Source organism: Chrysemys picta, chromosome 24 (genome assembly GCF_011386835.1).
Source record: "Chrysemys picta bellii isolate R12L10 chromosome 24, ASM1138683v2, whole genome shotgun sequence".
Lineage (NCBI taxonomy): Eukaryota > Metazoa > Chordata > Testudines > Emydidae > Chrysemys > Chrysemys picta.
Window position 1 is genome coordinate 13,043,384 of NC_088814.1, and position 27,999 is coordinate 13,071,382.

At 45.2% G+C, this 27,999-nt stretch overlaps 2 protein-coding genes across 8 annotated transcripts in view; one reads left to right on the forward strand and one right to left on the reverse strand.

Moving 5' to 3' along the window:
- The window catches only part of LOC135977338 (rho GTPase-activating protein gacV-like), a 954,030-nt gene that overhangs the window by 156,645 nt on the left and 769,386 nt on the right, over positions 1-27,999 (forward strand). The gene's annotated exons all lie outside the window — the stretch shown is intronic.
- GOSR2 (golgi SNAP receptor complex member 2) lies at positions 113-27,996 on the reverse strand. 6 transcript variants are annotated; one of them, XM_065577745.1, is made up of 7 exons: positions 27,840-27,913; positions 22,403-22,483; positions 21,567-21,631; positions 18,902-19,010; positions 10,673-10,805; positions 5,332-5,472; positions 113-761 (listed from the first exon to the last, which is right to left on the reverse strand). In XM_065577745.1, exons 2-7 carry the CDS (start codon positions 22,423-22,425, stop codon positions 600-602), a joined length of 633 nt encoding a protein of 210 aa, XP_065433817.1. In that variant the 5' UTR covers positions 22,426-22,483; positions 27,840-27,913; the 3' UTR covers positions 113-599. The 6 variants fall into 6 exon arrangements, with proteins under 6 accessions (XP_065433817.1, XP_005311787.1, XP_065433819.1 ...); XM_005311730.5 differs by lacking the exon at positions 22,403-22,483 and having other exon boundaries at positions 27,840-27,996; XM_065577747.1 differs by lacking the exon at positions 5,332-5,472 and having other exon boundaries at positions 27,840-27,922.

A 27,999-nucleotide genomic window follows, 5' to 3' on the forward strand; every position in this document is an offset into this window, starting at 1 on the left:
AAGGAACTTGGCAGCGGTGATCGTGCCCTTCCCTGTGAGAGCTACGCCCCACCTATGCAGAGGGGTCAGTTTCCATTTGGGGACCACTCAACTCACACTGCACCCCTCTCCATGCGTGTATGCTCTGCAGGGCAAGTCCCTGTAGGGTTTATTACTTTCCTCACAAGGCTTCTGCATGTGGAAAATAACACAGAGAGACCTCCAGCACAGGGAAGGCACATCACATTTTTCTTTACAGTTCTTATCTCCTCCATCCCCTCTCCACTCCCCCCACCCAATAAAAAAACCGAGGTTATCACAACCATTCCTAGTAGTAGAGCTGATCAGAAATATTCATTGCGCCTGGCTCCTGTGTAACGAGTCTGCAGTATACAGGCAACGGGCTAACCACATTAAAGGCTGGGCTCCTATTTTCAATTATGGCATCCTCGGCCACATTTGCTCCCCTCTGCATGGCCCATACATCTGAGTGTCACTTGGCGCACGCTGCAGTTTACAGAGCAGGACTAACCCAAAGGTCACAATGAACTAGGCAGTACATTTGGGGAGGGCAGTCTGTCTTCATCCAACCGGTTCTCTCCTCTGGTTCGAGTTACAGCTCACGTCAGGTACTGCACCACAAGGAACATGATCACGCAGCTCAAGAGCATTCCGCCGATCATGAAGTATTTGTCCTGGAAAGCCCGCTTCTCAATCAGTCGCATCACTGTGTTCGATAAGCCCAGCATGTTGGCAACATCTAGGATTTTTTTGTGAGTGCCCTGAGAGTGACAAGGAGTAAAAAAAAAACAACCATTAGCTTTGTGTCCCAGCACTTCTCATATCATGTTAAGGATGTTTTAGCTCTGGAGACAGGTGCCGGCCTAATTGATCTCCACATAGGAGATGGAGCTCCCCACGGACCAACAGTTCTCACCTCTCAAGAGGGAACAGGACACTTGGGAATCAACTGAGATAGAACATACACAAAAATCAAGAACAGGAGTGAGATCAAAAGTCTAGAATGAAGGATCCAGAAGGGGACACCACACTGAGGACCTCAGACAGTGTCTGCTGCTCCAAAAAGATGTTAAGGGAACCATGTCAGAGAACTTCTGGGTGGTGACCCAGATACGCGATCTAACAAATACATGCAAGATTTTACAGTCAGACATGCCTCCCTCATCCAGCTCCTTCCTCCTAGACTGATGGATGGCCAACGCCAGGAGGCTGACAAGGTCTCAAGACTTGTGGGGCCATTGACAAGGTGTGTAAAAATGAAAAGGTGTGTGAGAAATGCACCCAGAATCTCAATAAGAGGATCGGGAGGAGACAGAAGAGGGCCTGCAACCTGCTGCACCATGCCTGGCATGTCCCATGGACTCCCTCTTGCTGCTAAAGGGGGTTGGACTAGATGACCTCCTGAGGTCTCTTCCAACCCATATCGTCTATGATTCTAAAGGGGCAGGTGTGGGGGTATCTGAACTGCACCAGCCACACCCCCATACTCACAGCTACATGAAAGAGCCACCAATTTAAACTCTTGGAGAGCCCTGGAACCAGGGGGGAGTAGTAACTGGCCCACTGGGGATCGTCACCATTGCATGATGGCAGTATGCTCTGTGGGACTGAAGGGTGAGGAAGTGTAAAGGGAATAAAGGGTGACAATTACTGACAATGGTGATAGCAGCTTTGGATTTGAACTGGACAGACTGAAACAGCCATCTGATAGTAACCAATCCAGCCAGGTTTGAACCGGCCACCGTTACTACTCCCCACCATCTGTGTAATAAACAGAACTGCATATTGCAACAGATACCAACGTTATCACTTGTGTACACAGCAGCACTGGTATTTGCCCAGTTTGTTGAAATTAGTTTCTTCTCCCCAGCTGATGAGACCAGTATGATTCCCCCTCCCCACCTCATGAGACTCATTACAATTTGGGAACACTTCACTTTCAAATTCAACCTTCCGTCTGCCTCTGCAGCAGCCTAGAACACTTCAGCCTCTTTCAAAGAATCCTTGCTGCATCAGAAAAAACAGAAGCAGCAGAACCCAGAGACGTACATAGTTTTGCCTTGCTTGGAAAAAGTGAGCCCATTGGTGGTCGTTCTTGTTAGACCGGCCAGAAAAGGCTGTAGGTAGGCTAGCTGAGACTACCATGTTCCCAGGGCCACTCCTATTCATGAGTCCAACCCACTTCCTGCCATCCGCAGCACAGACAGGAAAAGGGCTGAGACCAAAACAAAAGACACCAGATATTTATGTACAGTAACTCCTCACTTAAAGTTGTCCCGGTTAACGTTGTTTCATTGCTGATCAATCAGGGAACATGCTCGTTTAAAGTTGTGCAATGCTCCCTTCTAATGTCGTTGGACAGCCGCCTGCTTTGTCTACTGCTTGAAGGAAGAGCAGCCCGTTGCAGCTAGCTGGTGGGTGGTTGGAACCAGGGTGGACCGGCAGCCCCCTATCAGTTCCCCGCTCCCCTAAGTTCCCTGTGCAGCAGCTGCCTGCAGTTCAGCTGTGTCCCTCCCCCACTGCCATGTGCTGCTCCTGCCCTCTGCCTTGCAGCTGCTCCCCGAGACTCCTGCTTGCTGTGCCGGGGGGGAGGGGGGGAGGGAAGGAAGAGGGAGGCTAATGTCAGGGTGTCCCCCTCCCCCCTGCTCCTGCACCCCGCTTACCCCATCTTCCATAGAGCAGGGCTCAGGATGGAGGGAGCTTGCAACAGCTGCTGTCTCGGAAAGCTGATCTAATTAACAAGGCAGTGTACTTAAGGGAAATGTGCATATCTCCCTCCATTCCTGCTGCCTTGCAGAGTGAGAGTTAACCCTTGAGGGCTCAGCCAATTGCTAGTTCATCATTTAGCAGTAAGGGAAATATCCCACCCTCTGACTCCTCCACCTCAACCAAGCTTCACAATCATCATCACTGTGTACCAGTATTAAATTGTTTGTTTAAAATTATACTCTGTGTGTGTGTGTGTGTATAAATAAAATAAAATAAATTAATGGAGATATCCTATCTCCTAGAACTGGAAGGGACCTTGAAAGGTCATTGAATCCAGCCCCCTGCCTTCACTAGCAGGACCAAGTACTGATTTTTGCCCCAGATCCCTAAGTGGCCCCCTCAAGGATTGAACTCACAATCCTGGGTTTAGCAGGCCAATGCTCAAACCACGGAGCTATCCCCCCCCTACATATATATAATACAGTCTTTTGTCTGGTGAAAAAAAATTTCCCTGGAACCTAACCCCCTCATTTACATTAATTCTTATGGGGAAATGGGATTTGCTTAACATCGTTTCGCTTAAAGTCGCATTTTTCAGGAACAGAACTACAACGTTAAGTGAGGAGTTACTGTAAACTGCTCCCAAGCACTTTCACCCTTTGCAAATTTGAGATGTGGCACTTCCTCAGCTGGTAAGCACATTATGGCTAGACTCCTTCAAAGCCAGCATGGGAACTTTCAAGGTTTGGCCACGAAACCAGTCTTATTTACAATTGTGAGTGCAAGAATTCAAGCCTCATAAAAAAGTGTAGTACCAACACCCTTTGAGTCCTCTGGTCTGCCAGAGAAAAAGCCTAGTATAGCTAGCAGCAATGTGAGCTTTCCGAACATGTCTCTGTGTCAATATGCCTCAGTCCTGGAGAGAGCATGTTTCTCAGGGTGAGAAGAGCTATATCACCGTGGCTCATTCAGTTCTTGGTAGAGTGACCAGATGTCCTGATTTTATAGGGACAGTCCCGATTTTGGGTTTTTTTTTCTTATATAGGCTCCTATTACCCCCCACCCCCGTCCCGATTTTTCACACTTGCTGTCTGGTCACTCTAGTTCTTGGTTTATCTGAGCAGAATGCCAGCAAGAGGGCCAATTCATGACAAAGTCTGATGGTGTTTTTGGTGATGTGAACACTGTTTCCTGGAAATCAGATAGACCATGAGCATCAGATAGTAACAATTGTAGGTTCTTACTGACCTGGGCTGGATGTGACTCAGTGATGTAGAGGTGAATGGTAATTCAATAGACAGCCGGAGGCACACAGTCCCCCCAAAGGAAGCAATGTCAAAACATTTAAGAAGGCAATTAAGCAATTCTCCCCACATTTAGCTGGGACTTTTGAAAGCTGTCACAATATAACAAGTTTGTACGTGTAAAAGCTTAAAATGTTAACCCAGAAATACCATGCTGATGCCTTCTGGATTCAAATGAGACATTTGAGTGCCCCCGCTCTGCACCGGCCCAGGTTCCTCTGGTCATTCACAGAATCATAGAATCTCAGGGTTGGAAGGGACCTCAGGAGGTATCTAGTCCAACCTCCTGCTCAAAGCAGGACCAATTCCCAACTAAATCATCCCAGCCAGGGTTCTGTCAAGCCTGACCTTAAAAACCTCTAAGGAAGGAGACTCCACCACCTCCCTAGGTAACACATTCTCTCTCATGTCCCATGAAAGAGTTAATTCTGTATCTTTGAGCTGCTGACTGTCACATTTGAACAGAGCCTGAAACAATCTTTAAAATAAGGGCAAAATGCCCTACTGATCAAGGGACATCAAGAGATACGGCTCCTTTCAATACAGAAATTCAGACAGGGATACATGTTTACATGTGCTGGCTCTTTGAGACAGCGTCTTTATCAGATATCTCAAAAAAAAAAAAAAAGACAATTACATTACAGCAACCTTAATATAAGTAGCTGAAAGATCTTTCCAGACATTAAGGCCTGGTCTATACTTAAAACATATACCGGCATAGCTATGTTCATTGGGGAGATGGGGGACATTAAACCACCAAACATAGCTATGCCAGAATAAGTTATAATGTAGACGCACTTATATTGGCATTAAAGTGCTTTTGCCGGTATAGCTTATGTCTCTCACGGAACTGGTATAAAAGCTACACGGGCAAATACGCTGCATCTATACTAGAAGGGTTTACTGCTGTAGCTATACCAGCAAAACTTTTCTGGTGTAGACAAGGCCTTAGTCTCAGAATCCATCTATAAGGTATGCATTATTTCCCCCATTTTACAGATGGGTAGACAAGATAGAAAGAGCAAGTGACTTGATCAACGCCCCATAGTTAGTCAACAGCACAGCTTCAGAGTAGCACCCAGGGGCCTGATTCCTAGTGTCGCATCCTATCTCAAAAAGTTGTTTCAAGTTATTGTCTGTTGCTGCCTAAAACAAATTTCAAGGATTTGAACTTACAGGTCAGTTGAAGTGCAGGACTGTTGTTGCCCGGCACTCTGAACCTCAAGTGCTGGGTTTAAACAAACCAAGGGGTGTCTATTAGGCCTGGTCACCATAAATGAAGAAACCTGGGGTCTTTTTGGTAAAAGGGATGCCCCACCTTTAGAGTCATTCTCTGGTCCCTCAGCCCATACAGGATGCTGGTCCCACTGCCAATAAGATCATCCATGCCACGATGGGCATTCTGGAGGGATTCATTAAACTGTAATGTTTCGTCGATCGGTATGGTGGTGTCAGAGTCCTGTGGGGAAATGCAGTTTCTTGGTTACCTCTCCAGCTTGCTGAGTCACGCTCCCCCTCCCCCAAGGCGACTGATTGATCCAGAATGGACAGAAAAAAATGAGCAGGATGTGGGGGGGAAATCTTGGGGGAAGTTATTTTGTTTTGAAGAGAATGAACTATACAAATATGATGGCATCAACACTAAGAAATTGGTTCAGATGAGCCTAAGCTGACAGTGCTTGAGGGAAGGGTTGTCCAAAGAGATCAGAGATCAGAACTCTGCTCTCTGACCAAAAGGGAGCAGAATCAGGCTAAAGTTGGGTGCTTTTGAAACCTCCACTTTAAGGCCACGTAGAGTAGGGCACTACAATAAGGAGCACTGAATTTACCACTAAGAGCAGAAAGGGGATTTACAAGGGAGTCATTTGATCATGGTCTGTAAGTATCCACGTGGGGAAGATTTCTGATAGCAGAGGGCTCTTTGTTTTTTTTAAAGACATAAGATGTAATGGCTGAAAACTGAAGCTGACATTCAGTCTAGAACAGGGGTGGGCAAACTATGGCCCGCAGGCCGCATCTGGCCCACCAGCCATCTTAATCTGGCCCTCGAGCTCCTGCTGGAGAGCGGAGTCTGGGGCTTGCCCCGCTCCAACGCTTCAGCCGGGGAGCAGGGTCAGGGACTGCTCAGAGCAACTCCACACACTGTCCCTGCCCCAAGCACCGCCCCCGCAGCTCCCATTGGCTGGGAACCACAGCCAATGGGAGCTGCGAGGGAGGCGCCTGTAGACATGGCAGTGCATAGCAAAGCTGCCTGGCCACACCTCCGCATAGGAGCTGGAGGGGGAACATGCTGCTGCTTCCAGGAGCTGCTTGAGGTAAGCACCGCCCAGAGCCTGCACCCCTGAGCCACCCCTTGTGCCCCACCCCCTTACCCCAGGCCTGATCCCCCTCCCACCCTCCGAACCCCACTGTCCCAGCCCAGAGCACCCTCCTACACACCCCAAACCCCTCATCCCCAGCCCCACCCCAGAGCCTACACCCCCAGCCAGAGCCCTCACCCCCTCCCACACCCCAACCCCAATTTCATGAGCATTCATGGTCCACCATACAATTTCTGTACCCAGATGTGGCCCTTGGGCCAAAAGGTTTGTCTACCCGGGTCTAGAACAAAGGCACAAATTTTTAACAGCAACGATAATGAACCACTGGAACACACTGCTCTAGGACTCATCCATTAAGTCTGAGCTAGAACATCTCTTTTAGCAAGAAACATCCAACCAGAAAGTTCTGGGCTTGACACAAGAATAACTTGGTGAAATTCTAGGGCCTGTTGTGGGAAAGGTCAGAGTAGGTGATCACAACGGTTCCTTCTGACCCTTAAAAAATATATTAAAAAAAAATAAAAAAAAAATCTATGAATCCTATCTTCTCTGGACATAGGGCAGATTAAAATCAAGCCAGGCAATAGGAGTGAGCCATGATAGAGATCATGCACTCCCATCCTCTTTTATAAACAGTATCCCTTGTGGCACAGTAAAAAGTGGGAATGGGAAGACTGTTCCATCTGTTTCCTTGTACTCTGAATGGCAACAGCATCACCCCTTTTTACTCTAATGGGAAGTGTAACATGTGAGAATTACATAACATGGACCCCTGAGAATGCCATATGATTCTACTGTGTAGGCTTGTGGCATCGCACTTGTCCAGAGCGGATTCTGATGATTATCAAAGTGATACACTGAGGGTGCTTTAAACATGTTTATCATCTGACCACACCTTTCTTCTGGCTATTAAATAAAACAACCACCACCACCAGAAAAAGGGGGTTTAATTTCAGCTGAGGTTCCCTTCAGTCAATGGAGAGGGAGTTCAAAATATTTGAAGAGCAGGGCCGTTGACTAGCAAAGGCATCCCTTATACCAAGGTTTTATTAGACACTGGACTTCAATGAAGTGTTCATGGCTTTGAAGAAAGAGTCCAACTGCAAATCGCTCAGTGATCAGTCTCATGGATTGTCATTATCCCATGAGTCCATTACACTTCAGAGCGAAATGACTTCAATTTCCAATGCAAGAAATTTTTCAGGCCACCTTTATACATCGCAAGTCACCAAGAAGAGAGCATAAGCCTAATTTTTTCTTCTTTCATTAGGACAACAGCATAATGCTAATACTATAAAATCATGTAAAAGCAGCAAAGAGTCCTGTGGCACCTTATAGACTAACAGACGTATCGGAGCATGAGCTTTCATGGGTCAATACCCACTTTGTTGGATGCATGTAGTGGAAATTTCCAGAGGCAGGTATAAATATGCAAGCAAGAGTGAGTCAGGCTAGAGATAACGAGGTTAGTTCAATCAGGAGGGATGAGGCCCTCTTCTAGCAGTTGAGGTGTGAACACCAAGGGAGGAGAAACTGCTTTTGTAGTTGGCTAGCCATTCACAGTCTTTGTTTAATCCTGAGATAGCCTGACTCACTCTTGCTTGCATATTTATACCTACCTCTGGAAATTTCCACTACATGCATCCGACGAAGTGGGTATTCACTCAAGAAAGCTCATGCTCCGATACGTCTGTTAGTCTATAAGGTGCCACAGGACTTTTTGCTGCTTTTACAGATCCAGACTAACACGGCTACCCCTTTGATATAAAATCACGTTACTTCTACAGGATGGTGCAGTAGAAGCTTTAACATAAAGATGAAATTTAAATATCTGGGAATCAAACAATATTATAGTTTTCAAGAGTCCCATTTTCCATCCTAAAGAGCTTGATTCAGTTTGGTTATATACTTATCTCACACATTTTTGCATAACACAACTGCATAAGATTCTATGGGTAACAGAAAAATGCAGAATTACGTAGATCATAAGCTATCAAATGTTCAGGGACTTTAGAGTCCCAAAGGGTAAGTGCTGTGGCATCAGCTGAAGTAAGAATTTTATCTATTTGTGAATTAAAGGGACAGGCCAAAGCTTTAAAAGGTGACACCTTGAATTTGGTTTTTTAAAATTTGTTGTTAGAAGTCTCACTGAACATGTAACTGAAAAAGTTTAGAGGAAAATAATCTCTCCATATTCCAGTTTACATTTTGCATCTGACAGCCCTTTGTACAGATACTCTTTGTCAGTTTCCTCGTCTGCAGATTTTTCACAAAACCAGGGAGAGAAAAACCAATGTTAGGAAAATACAATTGTAACGATACAAGAATTTGCAGGGGAACTCAATGGAAGTCATAGCACCCAAAACTGTAACTTTTAAAAACAGACTACATTACAGGTTGGCATTCTTCAATGGGACAACCATCTATAACTTTGGGGAGGCCAATCAAAAAGCTAAATCCTCGAGAGGTGCATTTACATTGGCCTTGGCACAACTGTCATGAAAATTTAACGGCTCAGGCCTATTTTGCTTGACCTCCCTTTACAATAGTGAATGAGGACAAGAAAATCAACGGTATTTTATTTGTCTGAAAAAAGTTACTGGCCCTGGGCTAGAAGCAGCAGAAAACTGGAAACTTGATCTAACTATGTTGCTCAGAGCAGAATTTCTCTGTGTGTTCACATGGTGGTAGATTCTCACCATGTAGCAGCTAAGAACTAAACTGTATTTAACCTTTAAAGCAGCATTTGAGACTCTAAAGGGCAGCTGCCATCTTGCAAGAAAGTTATGCTTACGGCAGAGAGAGGTACGGGACCCCAGAGTCAAACTTAAGCCTGTTTCTACCTAATTCTTGTTTGAATCAGAAAAGCTTCTGCACTAAAACTACACAGAAAGGCTCTTCCAACTGCACAATCTTACCCCAGACAGATGAGAAATAACTGGCAGTCCCTGGCACTGAGGTGAGTAAAATGCTGTTAAATGATACCACTTTCCAAGTATACTGCGGCTCAAATGCTGTTCTTAAAGGACATTTCAAAGCCTGTCTGGGTGGCTATTGTGGAGTGCTTACGTAAACTCTCATATTCCTGAACTGGAAATAACCTGTACATTTTTAACAGGGAGGGAACAATTTACCAAGGTTTACGGTGGGTTCTCCATCACTGGAAACTGTTCAATGAGGATTGGATGATTTTCTAGATGATTTGCTCTAGTTCAAACAGGAATTATTTGGGGAAAGTTCTCTGGCTCATGTTATGCAAGAGGCCAGGTTAGATCACAGTGATCTATGAATCCCCACTACAAAAAGCACAACAGGGGAGCTTCTTTCTAGAGAAATTCTCTCTCTCTTTTGTGCTTGCCATTTAACACTTTTGGCTTTGCTTTTAAAATATTGCCCTACATCCAAACCCAGTGTTTTCATTTTCTACCTTCACAAACATTTGTGTCATCTCACAGCAGACACTTTATGGCAGGGGTGGGCAAACTTTTTGGCTCAAGGGCCACATCTGGGAATAAAAATTGTATGGCGGGCCACGAATGCTCACAAAATTGGGGTTAGGGTGCGGGAGGGGGTGCAGGCTCCGGTTGGGGGTGTGGGCTCCGGGATGGGTTCAGAAATGAGGAGTTCAGGGTGCAGAGGGGGCTCTGGGCTGGGGAGTGCAGTGCAGGGGTGTGTGTGTGTGTGAGGGCTCTGGCTGGGGGTGCGGGCTCTGGGGTGGGGCTGGGGGCTGAGGGATTTGGGGTGCAGGAGGGTGCTCCGGGCTGGGATCGAGGGGTTTGGAGGGCGGGAGGGGGATCAGAGCTGGAGCAGAGGACTGGGGCACGGGGAAAGGCTCGGGGGGGGGCAGGCTCCGGGTGGCGCTTACCTCAAGCAGCTCCCGGAAGCAGCGGCATGTCCCTTCTCCAGCTCCTACGTGGAAGCCCAGCCAGATGGCTCTGCACGCTGCCCCATCCGCAGGCACCATCCCTGCAGCTCCCATTTGCTGCGGTTCCCAGGCAATGGGAGCTGCAAGGGCGACACTTGGGGTGGGGGCAGCATGCAGAGCAGAGCCCCCTGGCTGCCCCTACGTGTAGGAGCCAGAGGGGGGCCATGCCGCTGCTTCTGGGAGCTGCATGGAACGGCCCCCGACCCTGCACCTCGGCTGGAACGGGGCAAGCCCCATACCCCGCTCCCCAGCGGGAGATCGAGGGCCGGATTAAAACGGCCCTCGGACCATAGTTTGCCCATGCCTGCTTTATGATCTAATCCTATATCCTCCACTCCATCTCCTCCCCAAACCTTGATATAAAGGAGGCTTAATGTTTGGCTGCCCCCGGTTCTAGAGCAAGGGATATTTACATTAGCAGTGAAAGTGCGTGCCAGGAGCTCCTCTCGCTGTTTCTCCTGCTGCTCCCGATTGTAACGGCGATGCTGGAAGTTCCTCAGTGCTGACTGCAGGTGCTGGACATCATATTTCAGCTGGTCAACTCGGCTGGAAAGAATCAGTGAGAGGAAGACAATAACCCCAAGGAAAATTCACTGACAAAAAACATTGTTAATGCAGAGTAAAAGTTACCCAGAGGTGTCTCATGCCCTTCCAGAATATCAAATTCAGCAAACATGGGAAAACCAAGAAATACAGTCTGCTTAAATTACACACCCACACAACCTACACTCTGCCCTCTTTGAGCAATGCTTCAATATGCTCATAACACATACTTGCACGCTGCCTTTGCACTGTATTAAACAGGAGCTGCCTACACCTGCTCTACACACTGCTAAATTTTATACTTCCAACCCTTTTACAATCTCTTCATTTTTATGCGCATGACGCCATCTAACACGATACTTTCACTTGCCTTTCATTAAAACTATAGACCGCACTCATCTCCCATCTAACTGCTGACAATCTCACTAGCAAGACCACCCCTTGCCCTGCTACTGACACCCATAAGAACGGCCATACTGGGTCACACCAAATTTAGCCCAGTATCCTGTCTTCTGATCAAGTGATCCATCACCCATCACCCATTCCCAGCTTCTGGCAAACAGAGGCTAGGGACACCATCCCTGCCCACCCTGACTAATAGCCATCGATGGACCTGTGCTCCATGAATTTATCTAGTTCTTTTTTGAACCCTGTTATAGTCTTGGCCTTCACAACATCCTCTGGCAAAGAGTTCCACAGGTTGACTGTGCATTGTGTGAAGAAATACTTCCTTTTGTTTGTTTTAAACCTGCTGCCTATTAATTTCATTTGGTGACCCCTAATTCTTGTGTTAGGAGAAGGAGTAAATAACACTTCCTTATTTAATTTCTCCACACCAGTCATGAGTTTATAGACCTCTATCCTATCCCCCCTTAGTTGTCTCTTTTCCAAGCTGAAAAGTCCCAGTCCTATTAATCTCTCCTCATACGGAAACTGTTCCATACCCCTAATAATTTTTGTTGCTCTTTTCTGAACCTTTTCCAATTCCAATATATCTTTTTTGAGATGGGGCAACCACATCTGCATGCAGTATTCAAGATGTGGGCATATCATGGATTTATATACAGACAATATGATATCATCATCTATCCCTTTCTAAGTCCTTATAACGCTTCTGTTGTCCACCCACGTTACGGTACCCTTCTTTCAGCTGACAGAACAGGACCTGTTTTGGGAGGCGATGATCTGGCATCCGGACAACGTGACCAGTCCAGCGGAATTGCTGACGGATGATCACTGCCTCGATACTGGTGGTCTTTGCCTCTTCCAGGACACTAATCTTGGGAAGACAGGCGCACCATTTGATCTTCAGAATCTTACGAAGGCAGCGTTGATGGTGCCTCTCAAGGACTTTCAAGTGGTGTCTATAGGTTGTCCAAGTTTCGGACCCATACAACAGTGTTGGGAGAATAACGGCTTGATAAATAAGAAGCTTGGTGTTTGTTCAAATGTCGTGATCTTCAAAAACCCTGGGCGGTAAACAAGAAAAAACTACACTGGTATAGCTCAGGCGATGATGAATTTCTGCATCAATATCTGCCTTGGATGAAAGATGACTTCCAAGGTAATGATTGACATTCTCCAGTGCCACTCCATTGATTTTGATAGATGGGGCATGTAATACCTCATTTGGAGAGGGCTGATAGAGCACTTTAGTCTTCTTGATATTAAGAGTGAGACCAAGACATGCCTAAGCATCGGCAAACACATTCAAGATAGTTTGAAGATCTTTCTCAGAGTGGGCAAAGATTGCGTTGTCATCAGCATACTGAAGTTCCACAGTAGATGTTGTGGAGATCTTACTCTTGGCTTTTAGCCTGCTAAGACTGAACAGCTTTCCGTCCATTCCGTAAATGATTTCAATGCCAGCTGTAAACTTCCCAGCAACTAGGTAAAGAATGACGGCAATAAAAACCGCAAACATGGTTGGAGCGATGATACAGCCCTGTTTGTACTTTGAAAGGTTCACTCTGAGAGCCAGTGCTGCTCAGAACAGTCACTTTCATGTTGTGAAGCAATTTTAGGACATGGATGTATTTATCAGAACATCCAATCGTAGAGAGTACAGTCTAGAGGACACGGCAATTCACTGAATCAAAGGCTTTAGTTAGATTAGGGGTCGCAACCTTTCAGAAGTGGTGCCCCGAATCTTCATTTATTCACTCTAATTTAAGGTTTCGCGTGCCAGTAATACATTTTAATGTTTTTAGAAGGTCTCTATAAGTCTATAATATATAACTAAACTATTGTTGTATGTAAAGTAAATAAGGGTTTTTAAAATGTTTAACAAGCTTCATTTAAAATTAAATTAAAATGCAGAGCCCCTCGGACCGGTGGCCAGGACCCAGGCAGTGAGAGTACCATTGAAAATCAGCTCGCGTGCCGTTTTCAGCACGCATGCCATAAGTTGCCTACCCCTGAGTTAGATCAATAAAAGCCATGTATAGTGGCTGGTTTTGCTCCCAACACTTTTCTTGCAGCTGCCGTGCTGTGAAAATCATATCCACAGTTCCACGACATGGTGTCACTCCAGTAAAATTTCTTCTGATGGGGCAGAAGGCAAGTTGCAAGGATCCGTGCCAGAACTCTCCCTCCAATTGCTAGGAGGGAGATACCACGATAATTTCCACAATCCACTTTATCCCCTTTCTTGAAGAGGGTGACAATCAGGGCATCCCTCATTTCACTGGGTATCTCCTCCTTTATCCAGATTTTAAGGATAAGCAGGTAAAGCTGCCGAATTAGCTCTGGTCCACTGTCTTTAAAGATTTCAGTGGGGATCCCATCTAGACCTGCTGCCTTATTGTTCTTTGTCTGCTTGGTGGCACTGTGTACCTCATACAAATTAGGAGGGTCTCCGAGCTCATCCCTAGCTGGTCGTTGAGGGATTTGCTCAAGGACTTCATCTGCAACCTTAGAATTACGGTTAAGGAGATCTTCAAAATGTTCTTTCCAGCGAGAATTGATGGCTTCGTTGTCCTTCAGCAGTGTAGTTCCATCCTTAGAGCAAAGAGGATTCATACCATGGCAAATTGGCCCATAAACAGCCTTGGTGGCACTAAAGAAACCAGATGTATTGTGGATGTCTGCGAGATGTTGGAGTTCTTGCGCTTTCTCAGTCCACCATTTGTTCTTGAGTTGTTCCGTCTCCATGGATCACCACCTTATAGTGGTGGAGAGGCTTGCGTGTCTCAATGACCCTGAGAGGGTTGTTGCCTGGAGTCATGTACTCCCTTAGGGTCACCCATGGCAGAACAGTCAAGGGCGAGGTTCCAGACAAAGTGTGATCCAAGAAGTCCCTAACAGCAGAGCAGACGGAGGATAACTGCACAATGGAGGTGAAACTTGTGTAATGTTACAACGGCTGTGAAGGTGAATGAAGGCTGCAGCAAATAGAGGATCTCCAATCGTCATGGTGCCCCTGCCATTGGTTTCAAGACCTCTATCTGTCAAGGGTAGTGTGGTGACTGTTGTGCACCAGTCTCCCCACTTTAAAAGAAGTCCCACACAGGCATCTTCCAGTTTTTGGAAAAAAATAACATTGCACATGTCAAAAGTCCGAGGGCAATTGGCGAGTGGTGACGGGAACAGGACAGTGAAATCTGGAAGTTCCTAGTTACAGACCGACACACACGCAGTGGGTGTGTGATACAGTCGTCTTGCTCGAGGATTGAGGCGGGTCGAGCATCTCGGCAGCTGCACCCATGACTGAGCAGTCCTTTTTAGGATCCACCCTGCTCACCCTACATGGGAAGGGGTTAGAAAAGGTACCCTAAAAATAGCCTTGCCTCTGTTTTTCCTCGCTGGATAGTTGCATCCAGCAGCATCACCACCTCAGCAGTCGAAAATGTAAGAAACTTTTCAACTTTGAAACTTGGAACGTATGTACCCTGATGGACAACTCAAACAGCAACCGACCAGAGCAACGTACAGCCATTATTGCTCGTGAATTGAGTCGGTTTAACATTGATATTGCTGCTTTGTCCGAAACTAGAAGAGCTGATGAAGGACAGGTGAGGGAGGAGAAAGGAGAATACACCTATTTCTGGAAGGGAAAAATCTATAGATGAACCCCGATTGCATGGAGTGGGCTTCGCTATAAAGAACAAGCTCGTAAGGTGCCTCTCCGAGGTACCAGTTGGCATCAATGAGCGGTTTATGACACTCAGATTGAGATTCACCAAAAATCAACAGGCAACTATTGTGAGTGCCTATGCACCAACACTGGATGCTGCTGAGAATGTAAAGGAAGATTTTTATTCTCAGTTGGAAACCATTTTATTGGAGACCCCTACAGAAGACAAGATCATCCTTCTGGGAGATTTCAATGCACGTGTGGGACGAGACTCAGACCTGTGGAAGGGAACAATCGGGAAAGAAGGAGTTGGCAAAAGCAATTCAAATGGAATTCTGCTCCTGACCAAGCGTGCTGAACCTGAACTACTTATTACGAACACTCTCTTCCGACAAAAGGAAAAGTTCAAAACATCTTGGAGACACCCACCGTCAAAGCACTGGCATCTCCTCGACTATGTTATAGTTTGTGCCCGAGATCATAGTGACGTAATTCTCACAAGAGCACTGACAAGTGCATCCGAAGAAGTGAGGTTTTTACCCACGAAAGCTTATGCCCAAATAAATCTGTTAGTCTTTAAGGTGCCACCAGACTCCTTGTTGTTTTTGTAGATACAGACTAACACGGCTACCCCCTGATACTTGACAAGTGCTGATGACTGTTGGACTGATCCTCAGTTGTGCAGCAAAACAGAGAAGTGATTTAGACATGGTCAGTGGCAAAATCAGAAGTAGACCCCTGAACTGTCTCAGGCATGCTCCCTGACTAGACTGCCTTCAGACTAGCATTTAAAACCAAAAATCTATCTGAAATTAGAAGGTAGGAATTGAACAGTTTTTCTTGTTTACTTCTCGGCCCATGACTCCAGATGCATCATTGGACTATAAGGTGGATAGAAAGCTGGCTAGATCGTCGGGTTCAACGGGTAGTGATCAATGGCTCCATGTCTAGTTGGCAGCCGGTTTCAAGTGGAGTGCCCCAAGGGTCGGTCCTGGGACTGGTTTTGTTCAATATCTTCATTAATGATCTGGAGGATGGCGTGGACTGCACTCTCAGCAAGTTTGCAGATGATACTAAACTGGGAGGAGTGGTAGATACACTGGAGGGTAGGGATAGGATACAGAGGAACCTAGACACATTAGAGGATTGGGCCAAAAGAAACCTGATGAGGTTCAACAAGGACAAGTGCAGAGTCCTGCACTTAGGACGGAAGAATCCCATGCACGGTTACAGACTACGGACCGAATGGCTAGGAAGCAATTCGGGAGAAAGGGACCTAGGGGTTACAGTGGACGAGAAGCTGGATATGAGTCAACGGTGTGCTCTTGTAGCCAAGAAGGCTAATGGCATTTTGGGCTGTATAAGTAGGGGCATTGCCAGCAGATTGAGGGATGTGATCATTCCCCTTTATTCGACATTGGTGAGGCCTCATCTGGAGTACGGTGTCCAGTTTTGGGCCCCACACTACAAGAAGGATGTGGAAAAATTGGAAAGAGTCCAGCAGAGGGCAACAAAAATGATTAGGGGGCTGGAGCACATGACTTATGAAGAGACGCTGAGGGAACTGGGATTGTTTAGTCTGCAGAAGAGAAGAATGAGGGGGGATTTGATAGCTGCTTTGAACTACCTGAAAGGGGGTTCCAAAGAGGATGGATCTAGACTGTTCTCAGTGATACCTGATGACAGAACAAGGAGTAACGGTCTCAAGTTGCAGTGGGGGAGGTTTAGGTTGGATATTAGGAAAAACTTTTTCACTAGGAAGGTGGTGAAGCACTGGAATGCGTTACCTAGGGAGGTGGTGGAATCTCCTTCCTTAGAGGTTTTTAAGGTCAGGCTTGACAAAGCCCTGGCTGGGATGATTTAGTTGGGGATTGGTCCTGCTTTGAGCAGGGGGTTGGACTAGATACCTCCTGAGGTCCCTTCCAACCCTGATAGTCTATGATTCTATGATTTCACAATTAGTGAAATGGAACAGGGTTCTGAAAATGCCTAACTTTTATTAAAGCCCTCTCCCTAAGGCTAGGATTTTCAAAGTTCCCTACCGGTTGAAGAGCAGCACTGGAGTGAAGTGTGAGGCAAGGTTTATAGAACATAAATTTTCTGACTAGAATCAGACATGAAATATGCTTCTCATTACCATTATACGAGCAGAAAAATTAAGAACAAGAGTAACTCTTTCAAATTAAAAACTTGAGAGACCACAAATCATAGCAAAGCCACCAAATCAACTGGGTAAGAACAGAGGCCTTTGAATTGGAGGAGAATTTCTTACAGAAGTCTTCCACATTTAGGTTATATCTCAGAAAAATACTGATCTCAGGGTAACAGTAAGAGGAAGGTTAACAACCAGCCTGTTTTGAAACATACCATTTGGACAGCATTCTGAAGAAGGTGCCTCCCTTAAGACCATTTGTTGCATGACTCTTAGGGAGTGAGGAGAAAGATTTAAGTGGGGAAAAAAGTCTCTCTTTCATATCAGCACTGACCTAAAGGCAGGACCCCAAAGTGTTCCTCACCATTTATAAACTCACCTAAATTTTAAGACGTATGGATAGCACACTTTTCAAATTGGTCTGCCTACAATGAGGCAGCCAGCCAAACTAGCACATAATTCGCATTATGGTGTCTAAAACAAGTGTTTGGGACCTAAATGCCAATATGACCAACAATTTTGGTGCCTAAGTTTGAAAACTGGGCAATAAAGTAATATGAATTCGAAGCGTTAAGTCATTCTCTTCCCCAACCCCACGAAGGTCATTTAAATCTCTCATGGAAGAACACAGATCTTTTTAAGCATGACAGGATTGTGGAGTACAGAACAGAACAGAGACAGGAGTCCTAGGTTCTATTGCTGTCTTTGATACCAACTTGGTGTATGGCCTTGGGCAAGTCGGTTCACCTCTATACCTAATTTCCACCATCTATAGGATAGAGATCATCTGCGAAATCCCGTTCTTCAAGGGATGAGAAGGGTGTCCATCTGATGCCTCTTGGCATATCTTCTGTTGTACACCACATTATCCAGTTGATGGCAATGTTGAAGAGGATTGCAGACATGACACACCCTGATGTACTCCTGTTTTGATTTCAAAACTGTGATCTCCACTGCATGTAAAGTTGGAATAGAAGCTTTTGATGATGTTGATTATACAGAGAGGGATTCCATATGCCTGCAGAATGCACTATAGGCTAGTCCTGTGAATTCTGTCAAAAGCTTATCACATACCCAACATCATATAAAAGAAAAACAACAACCCGACAACACATTCAGCCAGCAAATCGGACTGAAAATCAACCGAGCCTCACCATCGCCAGTCCAGATAGAGGATCACGTTCTCACCAACGTAGAAACGTTCACAGACTTGGGCAGCAGCCGCAGCCAGGATGATGGAACAAGCCAGGACATCAGAAACAGAATCAATAAAGCCAGGAACATCTTTAGGAGCTTAAATGCAGTCTGGGAATGATCAAAATACAACACCAAAACCAGACTCAAGATTTATCAGAACCGAGTACTTTCAACACTACTTTATAGTGCAGAATATTGGGGAATGACAAAATATGACATGTCCAAACTGTCTTCATTCCATACAACCTGCCTCAGAAAAATCCTCCGCATCTTTTGGCTCAGAACAATCTCAAACCAAGACCATTCACACAGTGCAGTCAAGTAGATATGAGCATCATCGTTACCAGAAGGCATTGGAGATGAATTAGCCATGTGCTTTGGATGGAAACTGATTCCATCACCAGAACAGCAATCAGATGGACACCTGAAGGCAAGCGAAAATGAGGCCGCCTAAAAACAACATGGTCAAGAGCTGTAGAAGCTGAGCTGAAAAACCTGGGGCACAGCTGGTGAACCATTGAAACAGACAGGAGTGGGCGAGCTTCGTTGCGCCCTAAACGCCAGAGGCATAATGGGTACTATAACGATAAGACAGAGATAAGGAGGCTCAATATTGCAAAGTTGAGATCCTCTGTTGAAAGGTGCTATGGAAGGCAAAGGAAAGTGCGCACTTACAGTTTGGCATTCTGCCGTTTGTTGGCAGGTTCTTTGCTGGACAGAATCTCCAGGCGTTCCAGGTTGCTGAATATCCTGTCTATTCTTGCCTGAATCTCATTTTCTACCACTGTAAGAAAAAAAGAGGAAACAAGTTCTTGGAAGAGACTAAATATACAATGCACTGTCTGAAGGAACTGGAGACACATTAGTCCAGATTTTGAAAGATATTTAGGTGCCTAACTCCCTAACCCATTGAAAACAATGAGAGTTAGACATCTAGATACCTTTACAAATCTGGTCCATTGTATACTACAGCCTCAAAACATCTGAAATTAAACAGACAGAGCACACTAAGTCAAAGAAAATGAACCTGCATGTTTGGCTCAGTGAACCCTGTGTCAATTGTTCAATAAAATGTGCACTTCTGTGGCACTTCCCACCCAAGGATCTCAAAGACTCAGACCATTCCTGGAAGATATTAGGTTAATTAACCTAATATCTCATTTTACAAAAGCAGAAATGGAGGCTCAGAGGGAGATCTGCCTAAGAGTATACAGAGAGAACAGAGAATAAGACCCAGATCTCTCAGCTTCCAGACCTGCTCTTCAGCCAAAAGACCAGAATTCCTCAAGTTCATAAGAATGTGTGCTGTATGCTTCATTGGATTTATGGAGCAGTGTATTTATTGTTTTACAAATAGAAAAATCCTGGCCCCACATCAACCTAATTTAATTATATAATTACTGGCTTAATGATGATACTACTATCATTTAAAAAAATAGCAACAAACCCTGGATTTTTCCTCTCCTCCACAAACTTGGAACAGATTAAATTCTGAAAAGCAAACAGGACCTGAATTTGTGTAATTTCTCCTGAGAACAAGTTCTCAAGTACAAGTTTGTATGTTTGTGCACGCTCACCTGCAGAGGCAGAAATCAACTCTATACATTTATTTCTGAAATCTGTAACACCAGTGTAATAGTCAGGAAATTCACCTCCATCATCAAGATGTAAGAGAAGAGGTTTTTGGCATCTAAGTTTACAGTTTCTAAGGCCAGATGGGACATATGGGATCATCTAGCCTGACCTCTTGTATAACACAGGTCATAGGCCTTCCCTGAATTAATTCCTTAAATTGAGACTACTAGGGAGAAGGCTTAGGTCCAGGGCTTCTGTGATAGATCTATCTGAAATGCTTCCAATTTCACATGCGGGTTCAGCTGGGCAAAGGGAATATCAGATCTCAATGCGTGATTGAGACGATGGTGTAGAGAAAAGGGGTTTCAATTTCCTAGGCAGAGGGTGCTTCTGGGGAAAGGAAGAGATTATACATTTTGGAATGGGGCCCCTCCTTTAATCAAAATGGAAGCAGACGGTGGCACATAAAATAAAAAAGGTGTTGACTGAGGTTTAAACTAGCAGCCAGAGGAAAGCTGACAGGGAGCCTGCCTTATCCCCGCTGCGCCGCCGCCCGGGAACTGCCTCAGGTAAGTGCAGCCCGGCTGGACCTCGCATCCTGAACCCCCTCCCCCAGGTCAGAACCCCCTCCTGCACCCTAACTCCCTCCCAGACCTCCCACTCGCACCCCAGCCTTAAGCCCCCTCCCACACCCAAACTCCCTCCCAGAGCCTGCACCCCCCCGTACTCCAACCCCCTGCCCCAGGTTTGAAACCCCTCTCCCGCACCCTAACTCCCTCCCAGAGCCCACACCCTGACCTGGAACCCCCCCTTCTTCACCCTAACTCCCTACCAGACCCCAGATCCCCACCCACACCCCAACCCTCTGCCCCAGCCCTGAGCTCCTCCCACACTTCAAATCCCTTAGCCCCAGCCCGGAGCTCCCTCCTGCACCCCAAACTCCTCATCCTCAGCCCCACCCCAGAGCCCGCACCCCCAGCCTGATCCCTCACCCCCTCCCACACCTCAACTCCCTGCCCCAGCCCAGAGCCTGTTCCTGCACTCTGAACCCCTCATTTCTGGCCCCACCCTGGGCCTAAGGTAAGCCCTGAGCCTCCACACCCCCCTGTGGGGCTGTGTGTGGCCTGTGACTGATTTATTCTGTGGGTCAATGGCCCCTGACAGAAAAAAAGGTTCCCCACCCCTGAACTAGATGAACGATGGGTCTGATCCACTTTGGCAATTCTTATGTTCTATTTCAGAAAAGCAAAATTACATACATCTATCAGCCTGTGTCAGATCTTACTATTTTAAAAAGCTATTACAAGGGATTAACAATCCAATATGAAATGTAAACAATTTGAAACTTGACGCAATCCCATTCACACAAATATCTGGCATCCTCTGATCCAGATTTTTGCAGCGTCAGATCTGGACAACCATACCAAACATCAACTCTCCCTTATGAGGATTTTGGTAGTGGGAAAGCTGCTGTATGCAGGATAACTTAACTGAAAAAATACTAGTGTTCGTGTCTTTTTCTGACCTACCCTTTGGAAAGTCCTGGCCTTATTTAAATCCAACATAAAACTGAACTGGGTAATTAGATTTTAGTTTTGTGATGTGGACCATTGCTTCATTCCCAGACTGCAAAGACTGAACTCCTTTCACTAAGAACAGCTAATGGACTCTTAAAGCATCTGAGTTTAAATGCTAATAGGAAACCCAACCCAAGAGCATTAGACTACACCAACAGTTGCGATGCCGTATTTAGTTGTTAACTTACAGTGCACTGACTGCTTGTCAGAGGTCTCCAGATGCCCCATGTAAGATTGAACCTCATGGACTTGCCTATCAAAGGAAGAGAGGGAAGAAATGGGAATTAGAGTCAATCAACAGCTACTGAATCAGGAAAGATTTTTTTTTCCTCAGTACAAACAAGTGGCAGACTTGAAATACTAAACATATAGTGTAATGTAACATTCAAAACTAGTAACCATTCAGAAAAGGAACTAGTTTTCCATATTCTAATGCAAACACCATACAGCATTTCCTAAGAGTGTGAGGGCACAAAGAAGACCTTAAGTGTCCAGAAGCCAAAGTTCCCTCTCAATATGTACCTGTCACTGCAGTTTTTAAGGTGTAAAGACCAGAGTAAAAATCCAATTGAACTGACAAAGGTTTTTCCAAACATTTTCTCAAAGTTAATAGAGCAGGGATTGGCAACCTTTGGCACGCGGCCCACCAGGGTAAGCCCCATGGTGGGCAGGGTCGGTTTGTTTATCTGCCGCGTCCGCAGGTTCAGCCAATCACAGCTCCCACTGGATGCGGTTCACCGCTCCAGGCCAATGGGGGCTGCGGGAAGCAGCGTGGGCCGAGGAATGTGCTGGCCGCCGCTTTCCGCAGCCCCCATTGGCCTGGGACGGCAAACCACGGCCAGTGGGAGCTGCGATGGGCCAAACCTGCAGATGCAGCAGGTAAACAAACCGGCCCGGCCCGCCAGGGGGCTTACCCTGTCGGGCCACGTGCCAAAGGTTGCTGATCCCTGTAACAGAGTAACACGAGACCGCATTCAGATTCCACTCACTTTATACATTCCATAAAATGAGCCAATACAGTTACCTTGTATGTGTCAAGAACCACATCCAAAACAAACAATGTGAGTGGTATGGTGGGAACCACTAGTTTTGCCAACAGCAAGACCTGTTTTGGAAAGACTCAGAATGTTAGGCCAGAGGATCACAAAGGGCAAAAACAAGACAAGGAAGCTCTAGCTGTCAAAGGACAGAATTGCTGCTCTGCCCTTCAGCACCGCTGGGAAAAACATACATAATGGAGCCCAGATTGTATCCACCAAGAGGAAAACAAATTTTCAAATCAAGATTGGATGTTTTCTGGCCTGTGTTATACAGGAGGTCAGACCAGATGATCGCAATGGTCCCCTCCAGCCTTGGAATCTATGAATCTAAGGAAGTGTCCCATTGTGACCATCTGACCTCCTGTATAACACAGGTCAGAGAACAGCCTCAAAATAGTTCCTAGAGGAGATGTTTTAGACAATCATCCAATCCTGATTTATATTTGTTACTATCAACATTCCCGATCTTCCATTTGTTATGTATTCTTTTCATTGCTTCCTTCACTTCCTCTCGAAACCAGGTCTTTTTTTAACCAATAAGACCTTCTTCCTTGATTGTGGATTGTAGCTTTCTGGACATTGAAAAGTGTTCTTAAACAATCGGAGAATTGAATTGGTAGATTTAGTCCTCGTTCAGCTGTTGATTTCATGGGAACACTCTGGAGCTAGGGGAAGAGGAGATTATCTGGAATATTGAGTTCCACGGGCTGGGGGTTAACGGTTAGGCTGGGTTAACCGGTAAAACTAATGCTTACCAGTTAATCGTTTACTATTTTACATCCCTAAGTTCCAATGTTGCTCAGAGTAACTGTGTCCAAAGTCCTAGCTTGCTTATGGAACCAGTTAGGAGCATCACAGATCAGCTATTTCAGGCATATGGAAGAACATATAATATGATGCCAAAGGTCAGTGTGTCTTTTAGTAGTTTAGCCTCCAGAGATAGACAGATTAGACATTTATTAGCAGTAAAATGGAGTAGGGAGATTACACTACCTCTGTATTGCATAGGTGCAACTGCTACTGGAATACTGTTTACAGTTCTGGTATTCACAATCCAATGGAGAGGGTTCAGAGAAGAGCCACGAGAATGATTAAAGAATTAGAAAGCAGGCCTTATAGTGATTCAGCCCCTATCTATTTAGTTTAAAAAACAGAAGGTTAAGGGATGACTTGATCACAATGTATAAGGACCCACATGTGGAACAAAACTTTCATAACGGTCTCTTCAATCTAGCAAAGAAAGGTATAACACAATCCAATGGCTTGAAGTTGAAGCTAGCCAAATTCAGATTGGAAATAAGGCGTAATTAACAATGAGGGTAATTAACCATTGGAATAATTTACCTAGAATTGTGATGGATTCTCCAGCATTGGCTATTTTAAAATACAGATTGGATATTTCCCTAAAATATATGCTACAGCTCAATCAGGAATTATTTTGGAGAAGCTCTACAGCCTGTGCCATACAGGTGAAACTAAATGATCACACTGTCACCTTCTGGCCTCAGAATATATGAACATTTTGCCTAAGGGATACTGGACATAGTAACTGGTTTAGGCAGTTAAGACGCCACACAACATCAGAGTTTCTTCAAGTCTCTCCTTAAAAACACCTTGTTCTAAAGGGCCTAATAATTGTTTTTATTAGTTAAATAAAACTACCTTAAATGTGCTGAATGCATAAAAAAGTAAGTTTATCATAACATGTTTTGCATTTAAAACCAATGCCTTATTAAACAAAGAAAGTATTATCAGTAGTTAGTGACCTGAACTGATTGCTTCTGACTACCATGTGCTTCAAGATTTTAGAAGCAGACCTCACCCCCTTCTCACCTCATTTTATTAATAGATTGGAAAAGAAAAACTAGCTTTCCTGCTTTTTTCATCTCCCAAATGGTTTCTCAATTCTGAATAAACTAGTCATTGAAATGAACTGAAGAAAGTGAAATGAAGAATCCTCTCTCTGCATCTGCAGAAGAGGCAACTGGGTGTCAAAAGCCTCTTTAGCACAAACTCTGCAGTTCAGTTGTTTCACTTTCTTTAAAACTTCACCAGCAAACATATTACTTCATATATGATTTTATTTTAATAGAGTATAGTAAATTTAGGCCTTAACATAGGTTGTCATAAGTTTATTTCAAATTTAATTTGAAATTTTGCAAAATTTGCAGATAACTATCTTGAATAATTTTGCATTGAGTCCAAAGCTGACTGCAAAGAGTTACAAAGGGGTCGCACAAAACTGGGCGACTGGGCAACAAAATGACAGATGAAATTCAGCGTTGATAAATGTGCGTTACTATTAACGCACACTGGAAAACATAATCCCAACTATACATACAAAACGATGTGTCTAAATTAGCTGATTACACTCAAGAAAGATCTTGGCATCATTGTGGATAGTTTCCTGAAAGCATCTGCTCAACGTGCAGCGGCAGTCAAAAAAGCTAAGAGCGTATTATGAGCCATGAGGAGAGGGAATATATCATAATGTCACTATGCCCACACCTGGAATACTACATGCAGGTCTGGTCACTCCATCTAAAAACAGATATATTAGAATGGGAAAAAGTACAAAGAAGGACAACAAAATTGATTAGGGATATAGAACAGATTCCATATGAGGACAGATTAAAAAGACTGGGACTGTTCAGTTTAGAAAAGAGACAACTAAGAGGGGATATGACAGAGGTCTATAAAATCATGAGTGGTGTGGACAAAGTGAACAAGGAAGTGTTATTTATCCTTTCACATAACACAAGAACCAGTGGTCATCCAATGAAATTAATAGCCAGCAGGTTTAAAACAAATATAAGGAAGTACTTCTTCACACAATGCACAGTCAACCTGGGGAACTTGCTGTCGGGGATGTTGTGAAGGCCAAAAGTATAATTGGGTAAAAAAAAAGAATTAGATACATTCATGGAGGATAAGTCCATCGATGGCTATTAGGCAAGATGGCCAGTGATGCAAACAATGTTCTGTATATCCCTAAACCTCTGACTGCCAAAAGTTGGGACTGGACAATGGGCTGGATCTCTTGATAATTACCCTGTTCTGTTTATTCCCTCTGAATTAATTAGCACCAGCCACTGTCAGAAGACAGGATACTGGTCTAGACGGACAACTGTTCTAAACCTGTAAGACCAGTCTTAAATTATTTTTATTATATATATATATATATATATAAAAAAACCCAATTTTTGATTAATAAAAATAACCAATTTTTATCCGCATTCCTGCCAATTTATATTCACCAAACTTATCTCTCCTCCAAAATACTTCTGAACATCCACCTGGTTTCTGTAAACTGCTTTAGTAATAACTCCACTCTGTTTTGTGTTGTATCCACTAGGGCTTTCCAACACTAAAATCTTGAGACAGATACACATATACTCTACACATTATGGTATCATCCAGAGGCCCCAGTTGGGAAGGGGGTTCCTTTCTGCTAGGGATTGGTTCCTGGGTGTTTCAATCCCTGTAGCAAACCTCGTTGCCTACTCTGTCCCCATATCTACTCTGGCGACACCATCAGAGGACCCAACCACATCAGCCACACCATCAAGGGCTCATTCACCTGCACATCTACTAATGTTATATATGCCATCATGTGCCAGCAATGCCCCTCTGCCATGTACAGTCCCTCCGCAAAAGAATAAATGGACACAAATCGGACATCAGGAATGGTAACAAACAAAAACCAGTAAGTGAACACTTCAATCTCCTCTTCTATTACAGATTTAAAAGTCACTATCAAATTAAACAAAAAAACTTCAGAAACAGACTTCAAAGAGAAACAGCAGAACTAAAATTCATTTGCAAATTTAACACCATTAATCTGGGCTTGAATAGGGACTGGGAGTGGCTGGCTCATTACAGAAGCAGCTTTTCCTCTCCTGGAATTGACACCTCCTCATCTATTATTGGGAGTGGACTACATCCACCCTGATTGAATTGGCCCTGTCAACACTGGTTCTCCACTTACGAAGTAAATCCCTGCTCTCTATGTATTAGTATATAATGCCTGCATCTGTAACTTTCACTCTACCCATCTGAAAATGTGAGGTTTTTACCCACGAAAGCTTATGCCCAAATAAATCTGTTAGTCTTTAAGGTGCCACCAGACTCCTTGTTGTTTTTAAACAGCTAAATAGATACTGTTCCTTCCTTAAAAGTGCTACATAAATATCAGCAAGTCCTGTGTATTTCAAGGACATGGATGCTGGTTGATAAGGGAAAGAGGATACACAAGATTAAAACCAATCTTTCTTATCTACCCTTGCTCCCATTTCCAAAAGGAATATAATAATGGAACAAGAAAGCCATGTATTTTACAAAGAGAAAGACAACACTACTGTAAAACTACTATTTAAATTTTGACACTACGGTTAAATTATTATGTATAGATACTAAAAACACTAACGCAATACCATGGGCAGCAAATTAGCTCACATCTGCCCACTACAAGGTTTCTTGCACCTTCCTCTGAAACATCTGGTGCTGGTCTCTGTTGGGAGACAGAATACCAGACTACATAGACTTCAGGTAATTCCTCTGTTGTCCTCTTCCTCCTAAACTTTCTTAGTTATGCCAATTCCAAGACAAGCTATTCGTTTGTTGGCACTTATTCACAGGACACCATTTATTAGCGTTCCAGAGTCATTGTGCTGATACCACTTATGCCATAAACACCAACCACTAGAACACGTCAGCTGAAATGCTGCATCCTGGAAGTGCTGTGGTGGGCAATGTATTCACTCTAAAATAACTAGCCTAACATCCTTTTAACGCTTCCTGCACAACTTCATTTTGTCCCTTGCTGCAAATCAGGAGATAGAAATTCTGGAGAAAAAGTAAAAAATGAGGTTCCGGACACTAGAGAGCCCAGGGCACTTTCCATGTCCTTAATATTGATGGGTTTCAGAGCAGCAGCCGTGTTAGTCTGTATCCGCAAAAAGAACAGGAGGACTTGTGGTACCTTAGAGACTAACACATTTATTTGAGCATAAGCTTTCGTGGGCTACAGCTGATGCTCAAATAAATGTGTTAGTCTCCAAGGTGCCACCAGTGCTCCTGTTCTTTTTTTAATATTGATGGGCACCCACCCACTTCCCGCCTGGGCAAGTCTCCTTCGCCTGCTTCCCCTCCCACCCCGCGGGAGCTCACATCCTCGCAGCGGGCCGGGGCTGAGCCGCGACACGCTCCGCGCCAGAGGTGGCTGCCCGCCGGAGGTGGGGGCAGGGATTCCCGCACACCGGGCACGGCCGGGGCGGGCTCGGGCTCTGAACGCGGCTCCGGAGACTGGACTGGGGCTCCGGCCCCACAGGCGCCTCAGCCCGGCCCCGGGCTTCCCCTCACCCGCCGCGGAACCGCCCCCGCCCGCCACGGGGCCTCGCGCCGGCCCAGCCCCTCCCTCACTTGTTGGTCTGGTGATAAAGCGCCTCCATCGCGGCCGCACAGCCCGGCCCGGCTCCCTTCCTCCCGGCGCCGCGCGACACGTCAGCACCCGCCACTTCCGGCTGCCGCACGCGCGAGGCCCGGCTCGCTTCCGGCGGGAGGGGCTGCCCGCGCTGCTGCC